At 40.0% G+C, this 21,318-nt stretch overlaps 5 protein-coding genes and 1 pseudogene across 6 annotated transcripts; 3 read left to right on the top strand and 3 right to left on the bottom strand.

Moving 5' to 3' along the window:
* Positions 1-27: 27 nt before the first annotated feature.
* Positions 28-850, bottom strand: LOC108602951. The gene is made up of 2 exons (XM_017991300.2): positions 604-850; positions 28-542 (listed from the first exon to the last, which is right to left on the bottom strand). Exons 1-2 carry the CDS (start codon positions 718-720, stop codon positions 147-149), a joined length of 513 nt encoding a protein of 170 aa, XP_017846789.1. The 5' UTR covers positions 721-850; the 3' UTR covers positions 28-146.
* A 290-nt stretch (positions 851-1,140) lies between these two features.
* On the top strand, positions 1,141-2,331 carry LOC108601347. Its single transcript, XM_017989244.1, has 3 exons — positions 1,141-1,293; positions 1,348-1,698; positions 1,774-2,331. The coding sequence occupies exons 1-3, from the start codon at positions 1,282-1,284 to the stop codon at positions 2,329-2,331; spliced, it is 921 nt and encodes a 306-aa protein (XP_017844733.1). The 5' UTR covers positions 1,141-1,281.
* A 293-nt stretch (positions 2,332-2,624) lies between these two features.
* LOC108602946 (NADP-dependent malic enzyme) lies at positions 2,625-7,806 on the top strand. 2 transcript variants are annotated; one of them, XM_017991295.1, is made up of 7 exons: positions 2,625-2,846; positions 4,825-5,023; positions 5,082-6,131; positions 6,189-6,341; positions 6,398-6,692; positions 6,749-6,913; positions 7,734-7,806. In XM_017991295.1, exons 1-7 carry the CDS (start codon positions 2,830-2,832, stop codon positions 7,754-7,756), a joined length of 1,902 nt encoding a protein of 633 aa, XP_017846784.1. In that variant the 5' UTR covers positions 2,625-2,829; the 3' UTR covers positions 7,757-7,806. The 2 variants fall into 2 exon arrangements, with proteins under 2 accessions (XP_017846784.1, XP_017846785.1); XM_017991296.1 differs by lacking the exon at positions 7,734-7,806 and adding an exon at positions 6,955-7,096 and having other exon boundaries at positions 6,749-6,877.
* A 655-nt stretch (positions 7,807-8,461) lies between these two features.
* LOC108601804 (serine protease grass) lies at positions 8,462-10,008 on the top strand. The gene is made up of 6 exons (XM_017989741.1): positions 8,462-8,598; positions 8,667-8,839; positions 8,907-9,120; positions 9,181-9,229; positions 9,287-9,480; positions 9,538-10,008. Exons 1-6 carry the CDS (start codon positions 8,526-8,528, stop codon positions 9,960-9,962), a joined length of 1,128 nt encoding a protein of 375 aa, XP_017845230.1. The 5' UTR covers positions 8,462-8,525; the 3' UTR covers positions 9,963-10,008.
* A 558-nt stretch (positions 10,009-10,566) lies between these two features.
* LOC108601346 lies at positions 10,567-12,081 on the bottom strand (annotated as a pseudogene).
* A 551-nt stretch (positions 12,082-12,632) lies between these two features.
* On the bottom strand, positions 12,633-13,607 carry LOC108601344 (putative odorant receptor 65c). Its single transcript, XM_017989243.1, has 3 exons — positions 13,177-13,607; positions 12,758-13,118; positions 12,633-12,686 (listed from the first exon to the last, which is right to left on the bottom strand). Exons 1-3 carry the CDS (start codon positions 13,605-13,607, stop codon positions 12,633-12,635), a joined length of 846 nt encoding a protein of 281 aa, XP_017844732.1.
* Between the last annotated feature and the right edge of the window lie 7,711 nt (positions 13,608-21,318).

Genomic DNA, 21,318 nt, shown 5'->3' with positions numbered 1-21,318 from the left:
ATGTATGTATATTTTAATCAAATACAAAAAAAAAACGTGTTTTGATGCACCGATTTATGTAGCATTTATAGCAAATCTACGAAACCACTGAGCCACACCATATAAAAGTGGCACAAAATATAATGCAATCAAAGCTTGTTGCAGCGTTATCCTCGCTGTGCCACTTTTACGCCACGGCCTGTCATAAAACTGAGAGTAGTATGGGTAAGCAAATGGATCGTATAGGTGATTTCTCTTCTTCTGCTCTGGTGCTTCGTCAGCCTCCTTCTGCTCGGCTGCTTCGTCATCCCCCTTCTGCTCGTCTGCTTCGTCTGGCTCCTTCTGCTCTGCTGGTTCACCTGTATCGTCGCCTGTGACATGGGGTTTGTCGAGCTTATTATCATCTTGTGGAATCGCAGGAGGTGCTTCCTCCACATCGGGGGCACTAATGTCTGGGCTACTCGTGTCTGGGCTATCGGATGATTGTGAATCCTCACCGTTATCATTCCCTTTATTAGAAATGCGTACAAATGCGCCAAAGGCAGAGTCCAAACTGGGTTGCTCTGATAATGCATAAGCGTTACTCAAAAGTATCTATCATATATGCATATATGCATTACTTACCATGCTGTCTCCAGTGAAAGGAATATGTGGCATTACTGAAATGAAGCAGTTGCCTGCTTTCTTGGCCTGTTTGACCTGGGCCTGCAGGATTCCCGCTAATTTGAGGACTTGAGCCATGCTCTATAATAGCCGAGTACATACAACTGTTGAACAATATTATAGAACTATATATGGCAGGCAATGCTAACAAGAGTTGTGGCACAAAGCGAAAACAAGATAACATATTTTGAAGATTTTTCATATTTTTAATTAAAATTTAACAAATTGAAATAAAAACCAAAACAATGTTGAAGCTTACCCTTATATTTGGACTTTCATTTTGTTTTCTACAAAATTTAAATTTAAATTCAAATAAATATTCCCAATTGCCTTCTGTCAGCTTTTGTCAGCAAGCATAAGTATTTAAAAATACCACTTACCTTGTTATTGATTATAATATTGGCGAAATTGTTGCGATATTCGATTCTTAGTCTCCCTTACACTTTTAAATTTAACCTTTTGGTTTTAGTTTAGTATTTTTTTGGTAAGAAACATTTATAATTCAAATTATACCGTAGAAAGTGTGACCATGTTTCTACGAGGAGAAAAAGCCATGGCATTTTTTTGTAAACACGATGCGAATGTGAATGCGAAGAAAGTGGCACTTATAAAATCTTCAGCTGGGAAAAATTTCTGCAAATGGCTTCAAAAGTAAGTACTACAAAATATAATGTATTGAATTAAATGTGTTTTACAATATCTTAGAAGATTAGATGGACGCCGGACTCAATTAGTATGCTAATTGATGCATATGAGCAGCACCCAAATCTGTACGACTCCACAAGCGATCTTTATCACAAAAAACGCTGCCGCACCGCGTCACTAAATGCAATTTTGAAAATTATGCGACAAGTGTATGATGATATAAATGTTACAGAGATAAAGAGGAAAATAGCTACGCTGCGAAGCCAATATCTGTTACACTTGAAAAAGGAGGCGAGTAACAGCAGAAGTAGCATGGGGTATGAAGAAAGGGGGCGCATTTCATGGATCAACAATTTAGAGTTTCTGCAGCCATTCTTAAAAACAATTGACATTAATGCCTCGAACCGGAGCGTGAGTACTAATGCGATTGCCTACATATAGATGTATAACTAAACTGAATGGTACATATTGATATATTTTAAACAGGCTCTCGCTGACTCTGACTCGCAAGATATTTATGATGAAGAGATCCAAATTAAAACATCCAACAGCTCTATCGCCTCTGTCGAAGAGCCCGATCCGTCAGTAGAGAACATTGTATACAGGACCGTGAATGAAAGACAAGGCTCCATCAGAAACAAGCGGAAATTTGACCACAACGTGGATCCCTTTGTGGAGATTGAAAAGGATATGGGTCGCATCGACGAGATTGCTCCGTCAGCAGAGAGTACGATGTATACGCGTTCGAGCGAGAGGCTGGGCTCTATTAGAAACAAACGCAAGTTTCACCACGACATCGATCCCTTTGGGGAGCTTGAAAAGGATATGGTTCGCACCGACAGTGCTCCGCCAGCAGAGAGCATGCACAAGACTGCGAAATTAACAATTAATCAACAAACAATCGGAAATAAGCCGAAATTTGACCACGACGTTGATTCCTTTGGGGAGCTTGTAAAGGCGGAGATGGCTCGCATTGACGATCCCAAACTGCGCATGGAAGTACGCATAGAGATACTCCAATTATTATATAAATATTATAATTGAATTTGTATCGCATGCATTTAAGTCTTGCAAAAAACAATTTTATTTTTATTTGTATATGATTTGTTTGCCTAATAAATTGAGTAGTGTGACCATGTTCCATTAGGACAAAAATATATGTGATTTTTGTGGTAATGGCGATAAGAATAATCGTCGATGTTATAGCTTGGCGTGTAATTTCTTTGAATCTGTGCAGGAAAATAAGCACGTATTATCCACCACCAGCACATCGACGATAGCTATTACGATAGCCGCAACAACGATAACATTAGTTGTCGACTTTACATTTACAGTTTGGCGCGTAGTTGTTGTTGTCTCTTGTCTGGCTGAACATAGTGAGGGTGGTTCGGTTGTTGTGCGTGTTTCGTTTTTAGCAAAAAGCAGAAATCATAACATAAAGTATTATTATAGTGATAAGTGTCAAATCAAAAGCAAAGCTGGGAACAAATACCAGAAAATTAATACACAACAAGCAATTATAAGTACACAAAAGTTGCAAAAATGTTTTCGCGACCAAGGTAAGCTTTTAAGCCCTGCTGCCAAAAGGAATTTTGTTTGCGTTCATATCTATTTTGGTTAGAAAGGTGATTTTGTGTGTTTTTCTTTTCGCGGAATTATGCAATTTGATTTGGCAGGCACATCCCAGTCCCAGCTGTTTGTCGTCAGTGACCTAGTCATTTGTGGCAGACGAGTTTGCGCCAAGGCGTCCTCATGCACACATTGCGCAGCTTTCGTTTTCGTTGGCAGCAAATAGTGGCATACACACACACACACACACACAAACACAATACATGTAAGCCTGTTGGTTGGTTGGGGGGAATTAAATTCGCACATGGGCTGACATTGACCTATCTTTTGTTATTTCCGCTTTATCCAGTTTACTGGGGTACAATATTTTCAATTGCATGTTGCATAAGCAACTACAAAAACGCTCATAAAAACCAAAACAGCTGAAAAATCAATACACAAACAAATCCTGTATACACATACACACACACACATACTCATTAATAATACATCTTTAACGCCCCAATGCTTTCGGCGCTGTCTGCTATGTAATCCAAAGATACCTTCACGTTCATGGACATGGACATCAACATGGACACATCGTGTATATTATTTGCATTTCAACTTTTAAGCTTTTGCCAAAATTCTAAATTTATACATGTGCATACGTACATACGTACAATGCTAATATTTTTGCTTCTGTAAGCGCTTTTCTATGTGTGCGTGTGTGTGTGCTTGTATTTTATTATGTTTCGTTGCCAAGTTCAAAAGTTTTCGTTCCGCAGATTCATCTTTCACTGTTACTCCCAACAGCGCGTTCTCTTTCACGCTTTGTTTTTTGCCAGTAGTTCCAAAAAAGCTAGGGCAAGTCAGCTGAGTACGTTGACTTCTTGTTTTTTATTTTTTGCTAGTTCACACATTTGCGTGTGCTGCTTGTATGTGTGTGTGTGCGGATTACGTCAGCCGCTGTCAATGTAACAGTTTGTAATTATACATTTGATGTATACGCCCTCACATTAGTTTACATCATACACTTTAGTTTGTATGTAGATACAAATGTGACTTTTATTGTTTAATTGTAATTAACACGTGTTATAACTTTATTTGATTAAATTTCTATTGATTTTTCTAATGAAACTCAAACATATCAAGTGTATTACATTTGCTTTAACTTTTTAGAATGGTCATAATAAAAGTTCGTTTGCTTAGCTTTGCCAAATTTCGCTTATAAATATTTAAGCAAATACTAGAAGTAGAACAAGCGTATTTATGCGGAAACTTAATAGTTGTTATGCATACTATATACTTAATACGTAATTATTTACGACACGCAGACGGACACACATACAAGCATGTTTATTTGATTAGATATACATATCTACATATGTATGTATGCGCAATTATTTAGCACTCGCTGCTCATGTGAGCAGCCAGCCCCTCTTGGCTTTAAGCTGTACAAAATGATGAATGATAATGACATGATATGGGTAACCGCCCAACCGCACTGCCCCCCCTCCCCCTCTACCGCCTTAGCACTTACCGTTATTAAGAGCTGCAAGCGGTTTTGCACGCGTCATCAGCGAGTTGAGAGCTTTGGCCAGCTAAAGTTATCACCAGTCCCCATAGACCAAAAGCAAAATTAGTCACAAGGCATCCGCAATTAGCAGCAATTATGCGAATTCGACTAGCACTGGTTGTCGTCATGCCTTGCCTTATCGAAAACTATTCGAATTTTATCGCGTTCCCAAATATAAACAATACGCAATGTGCGCAAAGCTCCCAGCCAACCAGCGATAAACAAAAATCAGCTGACGCAGCCTTGATCATGACCACCAAGTGATTGCTGTGAACGCTCGATAGTGTAGACAGGGCCAAAATAACAATTAGTAAGGGATTAAGAATCATTACATTGAGCTTGTACTGTAGGCGCAGACTGTGTTGAGTTATTCAATTGCGACAATCTAAACATTACCTAATTCACTATTGCAGCCTATGCGGCAACCTGAGTAAATTGTATCGCAGCGGTAGTGCAGCTGCAACTGGAACAACAACAACAAGTGCAACATTGCCGGCAACATCAGCGCTGGCGCTGTGTGATGCCCGTGGATATCATGAGGTAGTTGGTGATATTGTCTGCCCCTCGCAGGTGCGGGGCGTTGATCACATACGCGATCCCCGTTTGAATAAGGTAAGTAACAAAAATTGCAATTCGTTAAGCATCAAATGTAACCGAAGTGGCTTTCTAGGGCTTGGCCTTTACGCTGGAGGAGCGTCAAACGCTGGGCATACATGGACTGCAGCCGGCGCGTTTCAAGACGCAGGAGGAGCAGCTGCAGCTTTGCAAAATTGCTGTCAATCGTTATACGGAACCGCTCAACAAGTATTTGTATCTGAGCGATCTGTACGATCGTAACGAGCGTTTGTTCTTCCGTTTTCTCTCGGAGAACATTGAGGATTTGATGCCCATAGTTTATACGCCCACAGTGGGCTTGGCCTGCCAACGCTTTGGCCTGATCTACAGACGTCCGCATGGTCTCTTTGTTACCTTCAACGATCGTGGTCACATCTTTGATGTGATGAAGAACTGGCCGGAGCCAAATGTGCGTGCAATTGTCGTAACTGACGGCGAGCGTATCCTCGGCCTGGGTGATCTGGGCGCTTGCGGCATGGGCATTCCCGTGGGCAAGCTGGCTTTGTATACAGCTTTGGCTGGCATTAAGCCACATCAGTGTTTGCCCATTGTCGTAGATGTGGGCACCAATAACATCGATCTGCTGGAGGATCCGCTCTATGTGGGTTTGCGCCAGAAGCGCGTGGTTGGACGCGAATACGATGACTTCATTGATGAGTTCATGCAGGCAGTTGTAAAGCGCTATGGCCAGAATACTCTCATCCAGTTTGAGGACTTTGGCAACCACAATGCATTTAGATTCCTAGACAAGTATCGCGACACATACTGCACATTTAACGACGATATTCAGGGCACAGCTGCTGTCGCTGTTGCCGGACTGTACGCCTCGAAGCGCATAACTAACAAGTCCTTTAAGGATTATACGTTCCTGTTTGCTGGCGCCGGCGAAGCCGCCATTGGCATTGCAGATCTTGTGGTCAAGGGCATGATGGCTGAGGGCGTGTCCAAAGAAGAGGCTTATAGCAAAATATTCATGGTCGATATTGATGGCTTGCTGACCAAGTCACGCAAGGTGGGCAATCTGGAAGGCCATAAGATTAACTATGCCAAAGACATTGAGCCTATGTCTGATCTCGAGCAGATTGTAGCAACTATTAAGCCAAGTGTGAGTACAAGTCATGTGCATACGTTTGAATTGTATTAATGTTTATATTTAACTCAGGTGCTAATTGGTGCTTCAGCTTGCGCTGGCCTATTTACGCCCAAGATTTTGCGCACCATGGCCGACAACAATGAAAGGCCCATTGTGTTTGCTCTCTCCAATCCAACCAGCAAGGCGGAATGTACTGCCGAAGAGGCTTACCATAATACGGATGTAAATATTTATCGTAACCAAACCAAAACAAGCTATTAAGCATTCTATTGTTGCAGGCACGTGTTATTTTCTCGTCTGGATCGCCTTTCCCACCTGTCACCGTTGGCGATAAGACCTATTATCCTGGTCAGGGCAACAATGCTTACATTTTCCCTGGCGTGGGCTTGGGCGTCATTTGCACTGGCACTCATCACATACCCGATGATATGTTCCTCATTGCCGCCCAGGAGTTGGCCAACTTTGTCGAGCCCAGCGATATTGAGCGTGGCTCATTGTATCCCCCTCTATCGAGCATTCGCGATGTGTCCATGAATATTGCCATTGGTGTAACCAAGTGTGCATATGATAACGGTATTATTTCAGCATTGTACGCAAGTTATGTTTGTTTATATTTGCTTGTCTTATAGGCTTGGCATCTACTTATCCGGAGCCGCAAGACAAGCGCAAGTGGCTGGAGGATCAGCTGTACAACTTCAACTATGAATCATCGATGCCAGTGACTTGGGCTTGGCCACGCATGCCCTACATAAAGACTCGTGAATTAGTGCCCACCAAGCTCTATGGAAAAAAAAGTGATTAACTTTGCATTTTTCTCTCTCTATCTTTTTTTTAGGCGATGAAAGTCCGCTAATTGCCGCTATCAAATAAGCAAGCGTTTAATTCTGTTGGTTGATTGATGGCACCTCTGTTTTGTATTATAACCCACTCTACTTGTACTACTACCAACACCACTACTACTTTTCAAGCATCAGCACCAAAAACCAAAAACACTAATCAAGCATTGTACGGAAATGATCTGCAATTTTTGAAACGATCGATTTCTGTTGGCGCGGGGCTTTCGGTTCTACAGCTCTCTCATTGAGTGGCAAGCAAACAAATATGTACATCGGAATGCCACTGTTGATAAACTTATTCATAATAATTATTAGTCATAGCTAACCATAGCAAGCAATAGACGCTAACCACCAGCCAAGCGATTGAGCATACAATATTTGGAATATTTCATAGTGTTATATTTGTATACGCATAGATTGGTTTATGTTTGTACTGTATACTATATATTCATGTTTATTGTTTTCCTTTATTTTGTGATGGATAATGACGAATGTTACTATACTAACTATAATTACTGCTACTACGTTTACTTTATATTTTTTGTTTGGCTTCTCCTGCTTGTAAATTGACTACAATTGGCTTGCTTATCTAATCATAATACTTTGTTCATTTTAATTTCTATATAATAAGGCTTGTTGTACTAACTCTGAAAGCGGCACAGAGCGGACACTTGCTAATTCTAATTATCTAATTATTCCTTCTATTCAAGCAAAATCTGTCAAATTTCAAAATTGTTTGATACTGATCTATTGCTATCTCGATTTCGTTAACATTTAGAACAAACAGAAGAAATCGTTTAAATTACACAACCAACATCCGAACGCCTTGAATAATTGGCAAATGCTATAGACAGCAGAACAGTGAGATTCTGCCCAACCCCCTAAAAGCGAAAGCAATATACCGAGCAGCCGTTGACCCTAAACGTTAATACTTTTCAACTAAAAGTGAGCTAAACTAAGTAACAATTTTTTTTATTTCTAGCGTATATATAATTTATATATGACTATTATGTTAATTGTTGATCCATGTCTGATAATTATAAAATAGCATTGTTATAATTTAATTAAGTTCGATTTTAATTTATTACACAATGATGCTACAAATAAAACCAATATTGTACAACTGACCAGCAGATGTGCGTTAAACAATAAAATTCACAAAAATTCTAACAATAAAAGATGTTTTTGTAAGAGTATTGCATGTGCGACTTGAACTTAGGTTGGATGCTTAAGCAGTTTAGCTAAGAGCGCCAGTTAAGAGCAAGATCTCTCTCAGAGAATTTGCTGGCACGCATTTAATTCAAATGCAAAGTGCGTAAATATAAACAAATGCAGCTAGTGTTTTCTCATAAAGTGCAAATCTTTCAACAATTATGGGAAATTTGTATAAAATTAATAGATACCTGCTTAACAAAAGGGGAAAACCCGTTGAGCAGTGCTGAGCGCCAGCTGGCTGAGATTGCTCTTATTCCTATCATATAAAATCAATGTCTAGAGCACAGAAAGCAAACAGTTGTGCTTGAGGCGTTAGCTCATACGGTTATCATCAAGTCCGGCTCTCCAACGTAATATGTTTTGTTGCCGCTCGCGTTTGCTTATTGCAGTTGTTGTTGCCTTGCTGTCAGTTCGTCGTGTGCGGGCAGGTGAGCGGCAATGATTTGTATTACTTGTTAGTTGTAATTACTAATTAATGCATATAATATTTAACTAGCCTATGGCGATGACTGTAATACGCCGCGTGGTGATCGTGGCCAGTGCCTGCCCTATTCCTCCTGTGCGGATATAGAAAAACAATTGTTGCAGGCTCAGAAGTCTGGAGAGCGCGTGACTCCGGAGTATGCGGGCTATTTGCAAAGCGCTGCCTGTGGTGAATACAATGGAGTGGTGAGAGTTGAATTTACATATAGGAATTTATTAGCTGAAATTAATCTCAATCAATATCACTCGCTAGCTTCACTTTTGCTGTGCTTTGCCACAGATTCAACACAATTCCAAGGTCATGGAACTGTTTAAGAGCTCGAACTTTAGCTGTGGCTCCATTCTAAATCAACGTGTGGCCAATGGCTATGAGGTGCAGCTTTCCTCGAGGCCCTGGATGGCCTTGCTGCGTTATCAAAGCAACGGAGAGTCGCGCTTCTTATGTGGTGGCACGCTTATCTCCAATCGTAAGTCGTAATCAATACGCTCTGTCTGCTCTCTCGCTCACTTAAGCTTTATCTTTGTAGGCTATGTACTGACTGCGGCTCATTGCATCTTCGGTTTGCAGGAACAACTGTAAGCATTATCACATGATTTACAAAGCGATTTTTAACTTATGTTTTATAATTATAGCTACCAAATACGTCTGGGAGAGCATCGCATTTCCACGGAGCGGGACTGCCGTCAGCAGGGACGTAAACAAAAGTGTGCGCCGCCTGTGGTGGATTTGGCTATTGAAAAGTATTTAATGCATGAGCGATACGATGGACGTCGCATTATGAATGATATTGCTCTGCTGCGTCTGAATGACACCGTTAATTTTGAGAGTAAGTATATCTCGCCTAATCTTAATGTCAGCTCGAATTAAATCCAAATCTCTGCAGAGCACATTAAGCCCATTTGCCTGCCCATTAGCTCTGAATTGAAGCAACAGTCGGAGTCTCTACCCAATTACTTTGTTACCGGTTGGGGCACCACTGAGAACGGTTCCTCTTCAGATGTGCTCTTGCAGGCAAGTGTTCCCATTCAACAGCGTTCCTCCTGCTCTGATGCGTATCGACGTGACGTGCCACACAGCCAGTTGTGCGTGGGTGGCGCCGACTTACAGGATTCCTGTAAGGGGGACTCCGGCGGGCCGCTGCAAGCTCCAGCGCTTTATTTAGATGAGTATAAATTGCGCATGGTGCAATTCGGGATTGTTAGCCAAGGCGTAACATCTTGTGGTCAGATTAGTCTTCCCGGACTGTACACCAATATCGCAGATTATGTGCAATGGATCACAGATACAATGGCCGTTAATGGTTTATAAATAAATAATGTAAATAATAATTTATGCGTAATAAACTTTCGATAATATTGTTACCAGCTGAATAACTTAAATGGTCAACTGATTCACAACAGTTGCTCAACAGTTTGCCAGCTACGAACGCTCAACTGAACTGTTGCAAAACTGTTGAGCGTTCTTAATACCTAATAGATGGCGCTGAAAAATCACATTTTTCAGACTGCCACTAGATGGCTCTGCTTTATTCACCACAGCCAACTTGCTGCGGACTGTTGCGCGACATCTATGGAGAGTTTTTTTTTGGTGGACAGCTGAGGTGTGTTGAATTAAACTGAACTGTCTACAATTTTGCAGTTAAACAATGTTTATTATTTGTTTGTATTTGTTTAAATAATAGGCTATGGGAAGTATTTAAATAAAGCAAGAGGTAAGCTGTGCTATAGGCAAACGATAGGATAATTATGTTGAATAAAAGTAATAAAATTTTATTTTTTCAACACACTTCGTATTAAATGCTCAAAAAAATAATTTAAAAACTTTTCTTTGAAGCTCAATACTAAATATTATTAGTTTATTAAATATATGTGGAACATAATTGAATTTTTTATATTTAAACACGGTGCTGAACTGTCAAATTTGTTGCTGACTTCTACGGATAATGTGTTGAATAAAGCCGTGTGAAGCCGTTTATATATATTACTCTAATGTTTCCTGCAGGACTGTGAGGATTGTATAGCATTGTTTGAGTACCTACAAATAAAATATAATAAAACGTATACATATATTAATTTTGTATAATATTGCAACACTTACAGCCATATTACTAATAAAATTGAAGGGCGGGAAAGGCGGAGCACAAAACTCCAATGCTTTCTGAGCTCGATAGATCATAAACCCAATATCCAGCTGCACTTCTTTCGAGTTTGGTGCAAACTCGTAAATATGATACGCTACCTCGGCTACCTCCTGCGATTGTTGAGTCACCATGTCGCCCAATGTGCAAACAAAAGATAGATACGCTAATGAGAGCAGCATGAACACCGTGAATTTATAAATGCCCGGATCACCTCTTTTAGCAATCTGAATGAAGGCAGTCAAAGTGATCATAACAGACATAAAAATTATCTGACTTATCATTGCCCAATAATATACCGAGTTGATACTTATTACATTTCTGAAAATAAATCAATTAATACAAATAACTTCGTATAGAGCCAGCTGTATTTACTGTATACTGCGTTGATGAAAAGCTGCTAGTCGTTTAAACTCCTGCCGGAAACGTTGCTCATTCTGTTGACAATCTTCGGCAAAAGCATTCAGCTCTATGCAGAGTATCTTTAGATTGAGGGCCACTTGTGGATAACATATCACGGATTGAATATCGACATAGACACATACACATAAATTGTAGCTCATGGACAGACATTGCCAAGCATACACCAGAGCATGAGCAATTGGATGCTTCTCCGGATTGTGCAACTCCATAGGGAGACGGGCATGGAATGGCAGCGCTTGTTTCGTAAATAGTGGTTGCGTTAAAGTCAATATAGCAAAGGTACCACAGCCAATATGCCAGAAAGTAATGATAAAGTATTGTAGCAAGAAGTTCCAGCGCTGAGTCTCACGTACGACTGCTTCAGTTGATGGATACCGCGGCATGTTGTGGCACTCACTGAGATCGTCCACGATAATGTCAACATCATTTGCATAAAAGTGAATGAAATTGACTTTATATACAACATAAGTGCCCTAAAAAGAATAAGAAATTTAGCGATTGCCCATAGTTTAGTTGCGTAGCAAAAAAGACCGCGCTGGCCCAGACAATGTCCGAACCAAACTCGAGAAAATTATCCCTGGACTCTGGGAGTGCAACTATCAGACTTCCTACAAAGAGTATACTCTGAATTAGATTAAAAATACGCCAAGAATAATGTAGAGGCATATTCATCTCCTCAGTGTTTCCATAGGCCCAGAGGATTCTTAAAATATAAAAATTGTATTTGCATGTATACGATAATTTTATGAAGTCTATCGCACTTGAGCTGTTTACGGTTGTAATAGAGTGGTATATGCTTCGGTTGACCTTTGTGGCGAAACAGAGAATAAAATTCTGCAAAAATCTCGTATATCCAAGTCCAGCTGCGTGTTTCGACCTCTTGATCCGCCATTGCTTAAGTGAAGTTTTACTATACGTTGTCATCATTGGCAGTCACAGTCTTTTATATGATATTGATTGAAGGCCAGCTCCAATGTTTATCATAGTTTGCAGTTAGAAACGCCCCTATAATAACAATTTTCTATTGCACTTAAGTCTTCGCAATACAGTAAGTTCTAATAATAATAATAAGCTTTGTTACAATCGACATTATTTATAAAGCAATTAGCTTGCAAGGTGCTAGTGAATGATGTGATGTGAAAAAACACATGTGTCTGGAGTTTGCATTTGTTAATATTAGCTTATTTGATAGTCTGCATTAAATAAAACCAGAGCCAAGCGGTGCTATAGACAAAGGGTAGAAAAATTATGTATCATCTGAAATAAACAATGTAAGAACTTTTCAACTATATAAATATGTTTATTAAATACATAATTGAATTATTTATATTCAAAACGCGGTGCTGAACTGTCGACTTTGCTGTTAACTTCCACTGATAATGTGTTGAATAAAGCAGCATATGTTTTCAGATCTAATCTTAATCTAATGTTTCCAGCAGCACAGTGAGTATTGCATAACATTGTTTGAGTACCTACAAAGATACAAATTTGAAACTCGTAATATTATATATTAATTAATTGGTTATACACCAGCAACACTTACAGCCATATTGCTAATCAGATTGAAGGGCGGAAATGGCGGAGCACCAATCTGCAACGGTTCCTGCGCTCGATACATCATAAACCCAATATCCAGCTGCACTTCTTTGGAGTTTGGCGCATGCTCGTAAATATCATAGGCTGCCATGGCTACCTCCTGCGATTGTTGGGTCACCATGTCGCCCAATGCGCAAATAAAAGTTAAATAGGCTAATGAGAGTATCATGAACACTATGAATTTGTAAGTGTTTGGATCGCCTTTGTTAGCAAGCGCTATGAATGCAGTCAGAGAGATCATAACAAATACAAAAACCATCTGACCTATCATGGGCCAATAATATACATCGTTGATGCTTGTTACGTTGCTGTAAATTAATTATTTAACATAAATGCAGATATATGTATATAGCTAGCTGTACTTACCGCATCATACGTTGATGGAAAGCCGCTAAGCGTCTAAATTCACGCCGGAAACGTTGTTCATCATGTTGACATTCTCTGGCAAAAGCATTCAGCTCTATGCAAAGTATCTTTAGATTGACTGCCACCTCGGGATAACAGAACGTTGACTGCAAGTCTACATAGACACATATGCACAAATTGTAGCTCAGCGACATAACTTGCCACGCATAGACTAGAGCATGTGCAATTGGATGCTTCTCGGGGTTGTGCAAGTCCATTGGGAGCCATGCATGGAACGGCAGCGCTTGTTTAGTAAATACCGGTTGCGTTAAAGCCAATATGGCAAAGGAACCACATCCAATATGCCAAAAGACAATGATAAAGGACTGTAGCAAGAAGTACCAGCGTTGCGTCTGACGTACATCTGCTTCAGCTGTTGGATACCGCGGCATTGTGTGGCACTCACTGAGATCGTCCACGATAACGTCAATATCATTTGCATAAAAGCTAATGAAATTAACTTTTAAAATAATATAGAAGCCCTAAAATTATAAATTAGCGATAGCTTAGTTACTTGCATAGCCAAACCAACCCCACAGATCCACACAATGTCTGAGCCAAGCTCTAGAAAGTTAGCCTTGGACTCTGGCAGTGCAGCTAATAGAGTTGCAAAGAAAATGAGTGACTGAATTAAATTCACAATACGCCAAGCATAATGTAGCGGCAGGCTAAGCTCCTTAGTGTTGCCATAGGCCCAGATGAATCTAGGAATAAAGCATAAGCAACATATGCGTAAGGTTTTATTGAATTTAATATACTTGAGCTGATTGCGATTGTAATGCAGTGTTATATGCTTCGGATGAGTATTGTGGCGAATCACAGAATTTAATTCTATAATTTGTCCGTATAGCCAAGACCAGTCGCGTGTTTGATTCTCCATTGCTTAATGACGCCAGTGAATTGGTAAACAATTGTTTATATGTTTCTGTTAGAAGGCCAGGCGCTAATATATAATAATTATATTGGAATGCATTATAATATAAGCTCACGTGTGATTAATACGGCAATTATTGTAGTTAGTAAATGATGAGAACCTAACAGGCGTTCACTCATGTAGAAAGTCTGGTTAGCAGCTTGCAGAAACTGCAGAAGGTCCTTCAGTCTTAAGGCAAACATATCGCGCATTAAAACAAATTAAAAGTAAACATACGTCCTTCGAAGCACAAGTCCTGCCTCCTTAAGGCATACAGGACTGTATCCTATGTACGCTAAATTTGGCACGCGAACATTATGGGCGACTGTTTGTTGAGCTTTTATAAATGATTTATGTGTGTGTGTGTGTGCCTTTATAATTTAAACATTTATCTTTTAATCTCAAGTTTTGACTTTCAAGTCCGAGCAGCTAACTTTCGCAACAAACAATTTCTATTTAAATGCAAAGTCAAACTCATTTTGAATGTTTCTTTGCAAGTTGCTTAAAGTTTACTATCTTATGCGAATTTACATAGCGAGCGGGTCAAGAGTGAAGTTTTGCTTGGGGGCTTAGCTCTTGGCATAATAAAGTAAAAGCAATCCACTAAAGCTTGACAAAAAACAAAAGGATTTTTGCTTAAACTAATATTTTATTGTTGAGAGTTGCGAGCTGTGCATTGCTTTTGCCTTTCGTTTTGTTTTGTTTTGTTGCTTCTTACTGCGCCAAGGACTCGCAAATTAGTGAAGCTATCGAAGATTTTGTTGCTCTGGCTCAAAGTTGTTTTTGGAGTTGTCTTTGTTTCCAAGCCATACGCACTAATTGCACAAGAATGCGAACAGGCGTAAATGATTCGCAAAAGGATTTGTCGTGGCTTTTACTGTTTTTCTTTTTATTTTGTAGTTGTAGTTGTAGCTCTAGTTGTTGTTGTTGTTGTTGGGGTGCAGTCAACTGTTTGGCACTCACACTGCAGCATCGGTGGCGTTAATTAAAATCGTCTCAAGTCACCGAAAAACTAATAACAAACAAACAAACAATTTGAATCCAAAAACTACTTTGCTTTCTTTCTGGCACACAGCGCTTTCCTTTTTGTGCTAAGCTTTCACTTCGTTGCATTTGGGGAAAAGCGCACTGTGGTCGCGGTGGCTGAGCGCCAGTTTGGCCAGCGGCGTTACTGCTCCTACTCCTGCTCTTGCTCTTGGCCGGACGCAGTCTGAAGTGCCATGTGGGCTCTAGGCTGTGGGCAAACTGTGGGTGGGTGTGTCAAGTGGGAGGGCGGGTGTTGGGTTTGCTTTGCTCTGCTTTGCTTTGTTGTTTGCGTGTTTGTGTTTTAGTTTTACAGCTGGACTGGACTGGGAAGCGGCGGCAACAGTTGCTGCTGCAGTTCTTGTGCTGTTGCCAGGCATCGGCCAACAGCCAAGAGCCGTGTTTGCTTTCCATTACAACATGTTGCTATTGCTGTTGTAGCAGCTATCGCATGACAGTCGTTGCATGTGGCACAATAATATTGACACTGCCGAATGGTTTTGCGTCGCCATCAAAGCCGAAACTGTAAACCAAAGTGGGCGTAAAAAGCAAATTAATGAAACTTTAAACTGCCAACAAGCCGTCGAGCTTGCACCACCACCCCCCCTCAGTCACTGTTGTCATTGTCCGCCAGCCAGCCAGCCAGTCAGTCACTAAATATTTACCATAACACCCAAAAGGGTGCTGGCCTCGTCTTTGTCAATAAATGCGCAACGAGCAATGAAACGGGAAAACGCAGCTGCAATTATTCATTTTTGGGAAGCGCACATTCATATGAAAAGTGATTGCCGTTGATTGCGCTATATTGCATATGAAATATGCACTCTCATATATACAACATTTGCTTTTCACAAGTTATACCAATTACGCAAAAAATCGTGTTTGCGTTCGACAATATGAAGTGCAACAAATATATATTTGCCATTTATTATGTTTACTCCTCTTATGGCTGATAGTCACCACATAAAGCATAATTAAATTACAGAATTAAATTAAACGTATTGCTTACTGCGTAGCTTTATAAAAAGCGCAGCAATATTTAAGTTTTTAGCAATTTGCAATGCTTTTTTACTACTCAAAATATTGTTAAATTTACGTTGTTTACCAACCACAAAGATGCATATTTTTCAAAGAATTTTATATCATAATATTTGTAAAGGAGGATTTATTTTTTTCACTCACATACTAGAGTAAAAATACTGAAATCTGAACCAATTGAATGTATATTTCCAAGTAAGCAATGAATAAAACAGATCTCTGTACCAAGGAATTTTTCCTTTACCGTTGCTAACTTTACAGCTGCAGTAGCAAACTATGTTTAAATTTAATTTAATTTAAGCTAGCAAACAAACAAACGGCATATGTTAGTTTTTTATCAAAGTAATTAAGAGAAAATACGCACATATCTAAATTGCGTATTGGTATCTATAATTTATCAAGATATATCAAATATTTAAGTTACTTATATTATGGTTAAAATTGCCTATAAGAGTTGCGTCGCCGAGCAGCAGAAAAGTTTTTGAGACGCAGCTGCAACTTTTGTGCCGCATGAAATTATAATAAATAATGACATAAATGAATTATTCACAGACTTCAACTCTTGCCAAGCAGACAGCAGCGCCTGCACAGACGAATCAAGCGCAGCCCAAGAAATATATTTTTATATATATAAAATGTATGTGTGTGTGAGTGTCACCTTTTTCAATTGCTTCGACTGTCTGTCTGCCTGTCCATACTTTGGAGGTCTTGCGTTTCGGCAAAATTACATATTCAAACTTTTCTTTTTATTGTAAAATTGCCATTTCCGAATGCAATGGCGGCCCACACACTTGTGTGCGAATATGTGTACGCCTGCGTATGTGTGTGTGTCAGAGTTTGGGCGGCACATTTGCATACGGAATGTAAATTATATTGTCCGTTTCATGCTCTGACACTTAAGAGACAGAATGAAATAAAAGATGACTTCAGTGACAACAAATGGAAATGGAATGAACAACAGGCAACAGCAAGGTAACAAGCATGTCTCGCAAAGCCAGAGAGCAGCAACGGCAAACAAACAAACAGGCAGACGTGCGCCAGTATACGCCAAAGGTATAGGCAGGAGCAGCAGCAGCAGCAAGAGTGAGGGGCGTGTGACATACCCACAAGCCGATTGAATGCGCTTTAATATTTCAAAAGCTTTAATGAAATCGCTTTACTTTTCTGCGCTCAGTCGAGAGGCAGCTATTTGCCTTTGCAATTTCACACACACACACACACACACACACACACACACACACATGTATGTATGTGTGTGTAAAGTACTTGTCATTAAATGAATACAATTGTCGCATTTGCATTTGCTTATGTTTTGGCAGCAAAAATTAGTTCCAAGGGGGCGATGACAATGACACATTAAATTTAATACTTTAACACCAGCGTATAGCTGCAGGTCATTCAATGTCAAAAGCATATAGATATAGTAAATTTAACAAGTTTATGCTTTATACAAAACAAAACTGCTGCGTTATGTTCCTGCTGCTGCGGTGCAAAGTTAATTTCTCTGTACTTTTTTATTCAAGCCACGCCTCAGCGCACGATTTAAGTTTAAAGGATATTTTACAGCCGAATGCACTTGTAACCCCAAAAGGCCAAAAATAAATACGATTAAACGAACAGACAGCCAGACGGAAGGCGGGGGGCGTGGCAGCGAACCAACAGACCACATGTACAACAAAGTTAGCTTTCTCTTTCTCGCAGCAATGTCCGCCGTCAAACTTTCTCTATCGTCATGTTCATCAAGCGCTTGTTAGAAGCCACTGTAAGTGTGTGTGTGTGCTGTGTGTGTGAGTGTTTGTCTATCACATTGAAGCCATTGTGGCCTTAGGCTTCTGGTCATTTTGTTCTCGATTTACGTTTTCAAAAACAATTTTGTGTCATAATGATGAGACGGTCGCTTCCGATTCGCTTACCCGCTCGTTCAAAGCAAACTTTTCTTTATGTCTTATGGCTTTAGTAGACTAGCCCAGGCTCAGGCAGCGTTGACAGGCTCAGGCAGCGACGTCGTCGTCGTCGTCGTCGTCGCAGCATTCTTTTTCATATTTACTTTAGTTTTATGGGCATTTCAGGGCCCCGGCATTGTCAATTACTTTATTGTCTATGGAATGTGCTTTGAGCAGAGCAGACAGACTATTATATTGTGCAGCCAAACAAATCTGATTTAATAACGGATATGCCCAGGCAAATGACAACTTGATTTCAGCAACAAATTAGTTTATGTGGTTATTGTACGCAGGCCAACAAATTTATGCAGCATACGTACCATTGTCTCTCGCATCACATACGCATTAATGTAATATCAAGCATTTGTCTGTTACTTGTGGTGGCGCCAGTCTCAGCCCCCCACCCCGCCACGCAATTCTCTGCCTGCCAATATGCTATAATGGGCTTACAACTAATAATAGAATAATTGTGTAGATGTCTTGAAATTTAATTCAAGTTGCTTAGCGTAAATAATCCAATCTCAAATGAATATCTAGCAAGTTAATCAGAACACTAAGCAGCTAGCAGCTCTTTAATTTCGTAGCTATTTTGATATACTCAAGCTCGAGCGTGATGTAGCACTGCAGGAACAATAGATTTGATAATGCCACGAATTGTGCGCTTGCTTAGAATTTTAACGCAATATTTGCTTAGCAAATGCAGCCAAGGCAGCTGAAAATAGCTTCCAATGCCACGAATGCATTGGCATGGATGGCATGCGGCGTTTCAATAGCTGGCACAGAAAATGCGTCAAATGCTGCAGCCGCTGTTGCCGCTTTTGCCGCTGCTGCTGCTGTCGATGATGCTTTTGCATACCAAATGCGCGCTCACAGAGATTACGGTGAGTAGACCGCTGTCTATTTGCATGAAGTAGAACACGGTGCGCACTGGTGACGCAACTACGAGACCACAAAGCCTGCTGTTGCTGCTGCTGCTGCTACTAGAAGCCTACGAGTGCGTAGTGGTCTCTGGCGCTGACTTTGTGTCATTAAAATTAAGCAGAAAGAAGTGCAATTAAAATGCAGCAGTGACAATGGTTGCTACGCTGCTGATTTACAAATATGTTAGTTAGTGGCGAACAAAGACAGCATAAGCGCTTCGCTGCCCACGGCAAAGCAATAAATAATGCATTGCCTAGTTACGCTTTGTGTGCATCAAGAGTGAGAGTTAAGCTCACATTGCGTATACGCTACGGCTGCGTATTACGCACGTGGCACATTTTGTCTATGCAGTATTATAACGTTTTTTAGAGATTATTGAACATTGCTTTTAGTCAGTACAGGCAATTTCTATTCATACAGTACTTTGACTTGTTTTTAAAGTGCTTGCCAATTGACTGTCGAAGCAGTAAAGAGCCCTTGCTACCCTCCTCTAGTGTATAAGGCTCATAGTACGTATACGCACAGTTGGTATTTGCAAGGTGTATGCATGCGTGTATGTGTGTTTGTTTTGTATTTTGGTCACGTACTGTGCGAGCTTAAATTTAATTTGCTCTGTTTCTATTTTTCAATATGCAAACGTTGCTGATCCTCGGCCAATTGTCGGCCATTATAACAACAAAGTTCAACTATAAACACCAAATGAATACCAGTATATCTCACACACACACAAACACACAGGCCATAGGAAAATGCATTTCGAATTTATAACAAAAAGCTGACGCATATATAAATATATTTGTACGCATGTGTGTGTGTGTGGAATTTGTTTGTTGCATTTACAGGTACCTTGTCACCTTTATCTTGACACCACACGCAAAGAACGCTCACCACACACACACAGCTACGCACACACACACACACATACATGTATGCATGAACATTTTACCTAATATTCTCTATCATTTGCTTGTTTGTTTGGCCAACATACAATTTTCAATTGACTATGGGGAAAGCAGCTACTGCATGATAATCGAAAATCGATTGTGCTTAGAAACTGCAACACCCCCCAGACCACCCCACCATGCACTCGTTGCACCTACCTGCGTTGCAGCTGTGCCAGCAATTTAGATGCAAACACATTTTGCATGCATGTCCGGTGCACCCGGCACAAGTTTCCGTACTTTTGCTAGTCTGCGGACTGCGGGCTCTGCTGAGGGCCAAAAGTTGTGAACTTTGATTTGCATTTATAGATTGGCTGACAACTTACCAAAGTATGTCATACTTACAGCAAATTTATAAACTTATACTGCTCGATATAGTTTTGCTATTTTGTTTGCTGTCCATTCGTTTGCCAATCTAAGCAATTGCCAATCACTTTTAATTATCCACTGTTCAATTATGTACAGAAATTTGTTTGTAAGTTATTATTTCTATAATGATGCAATGAACAAACGACAAAGACTGCATAATTAGCGCAGAGTGTAGCAATGCGACGACAGCGGAATTAATTTGACAAGCGAATTCATTTGCATTTGAAAATTTACTTACTCAGTCTCACAAGCGGACTCTGTATATGTATCAGTGTGAGTGTGTGTGTGTGTGTGAGTGTGTGTGTGTGTGCGGTGGGCGGTCAATGGGGCGTATGTTGTATGCTGTACTCTGTGGCTTGGTGGCTGTCTTTTTTTAAGTACACGCTCTTTGTCCACACTGGGAGTCAAACAGAACGTCACGCCAACAATTATGTTGCTGAAAATATGTAAATGTATATATAAATGTGGCTGGTGGTGTGTGTGTGTGTATGTGTGCGACGCTGCTGGGCATGGCCATGAGGACGGTTTATGTTAAAAGTTTGCGCATTTATAAGACGCACACTTGAAAAGTTAAAGCACAAGCGCCAAATTAATATTTTGACATTCAAATTCATGGACGTAGTCAGTGAGAATTTTAAGAAATAAATGGGATTAAAGCTGTTTATTAATACTTCTCTATATGTTTATAGTCCTGGCGTATAAGTTACGTTATTCAAATGGATTAGTCAAAAATCATCTGATTCCTAAATGGTTAAACTCTTATGTTTTAATTAATATTAGAAATAAAGTTGCATCATTACATTTGTGACAACTTTAAAAGTTTTACGATTTTTGAAATTTAAGCATTACAACTTCCAAAGTTGAATGCAGTTTTCTTCAGATGATTTCATGAGTCTACCTAGGCTTGAACCTCTAGAAGAAGCAACACGTACAAGCATTTGGTATTAATTTAATA

This window comes from Drosophila busckii, chromosome 3R (assembly GCF_011750605.1).
Source record: "Drosophila busckii strain San Diego stock center, stock number 13000-0081.31 chromosome 3R, ASM1175060v1, whole genome shotgun sequence".
Lineage (NCBI taxonomy): Eukaryota > Metazoa > Arthropoda > Insecta > Diptera > Drosophilidae > Drosophila > Drosophila busckii.
Note: the sequence above shows the minus strand (reverse complement) of the source record. Positions and strands in the feature narration are given on the sequence as shown.

Bases quoted from the DNA above. Each gene is read 5' to 3' on its own strand.
- LOC108602951 (XM_017991300.2), bottom strand. From the start codon at position 720: ATGGCTCAAGTCCTCAAATTAGCGGGAATCCTGCAGGCCCAGGTCAAA. The intron at 543-603 runs GTAAGTAATGCA...ATGCATTATCAG, and splicing joins CTTTCACTGGAGACAGCATG to AGCAACCCAGTTTGGACTCT.
- LOC108601347 (XM_017989244.1), top strand. The intron at 1,699-1,773 runs GTGAGTACTAAT...TATTTTAAACAG, and splicing joins TTAATGCCTCGAACCGGAGC to GCTCTCGCTGACTCTGACTC.
- LOC108602946 (XM_017991295.1), top strand. The intron at 5,024-5,081 runs GTAAGTAACAAA...GTGGCTTTCTAG, and splicing joins GCGATCCCCGTTTGAATAAG to GGCTTGGCCTTTACGCTGGA. The intron at 6,914-7,733 runs GTGATTAACTTT...GTTAACATTTAG, and splicing joins CAAGCTCTATGGAAAAAAAA to AACAAACAGAAGAAATCGTT.
- LOC108601804 (XM_017989741.1), top strand. From the start codon at position 8,526: ATGTTTTGTTGCCGCTCGCGTTTGCTTATTGCAGTTGTTGTTGCCTTG. The intron at 8,599-8,666 runs GTGAGCGGCAAT...ATATTTAACTAG, and splicing joins AGTTCGTCGTGTGCGGGCAG to CCTATGGCGATGACTGTAAT. The intron at 9,481-9,537 runs GTAAGTATATCT...AAATCTCTGCAG, and splicing joins TGACACCGTTAATTTTGAGA to AGCACATTAAGCCCATTTGC.
- LOC108601344 (XM_017989243.1), bottom strand. From the start codon at position 13,607: ATGCCGCGGTATCCAACAGCTGAAGCAGATGTACGTCAGACGCAACGC. The intron at 13,119-13,176 runs GTAAGTACAGCT...ATTAATTTACAG, and splicing joins TTCCATCAACGTATGATGCG to CAACGTAACAAGCATCAACG. The intron at 12,687-12,757 runs GTAAGTGTTGCT...GTATCTTTGTAG, and splicing joins ATCTGATTAGCAATATGGCT to GTACTCAAACAATGTTATGC.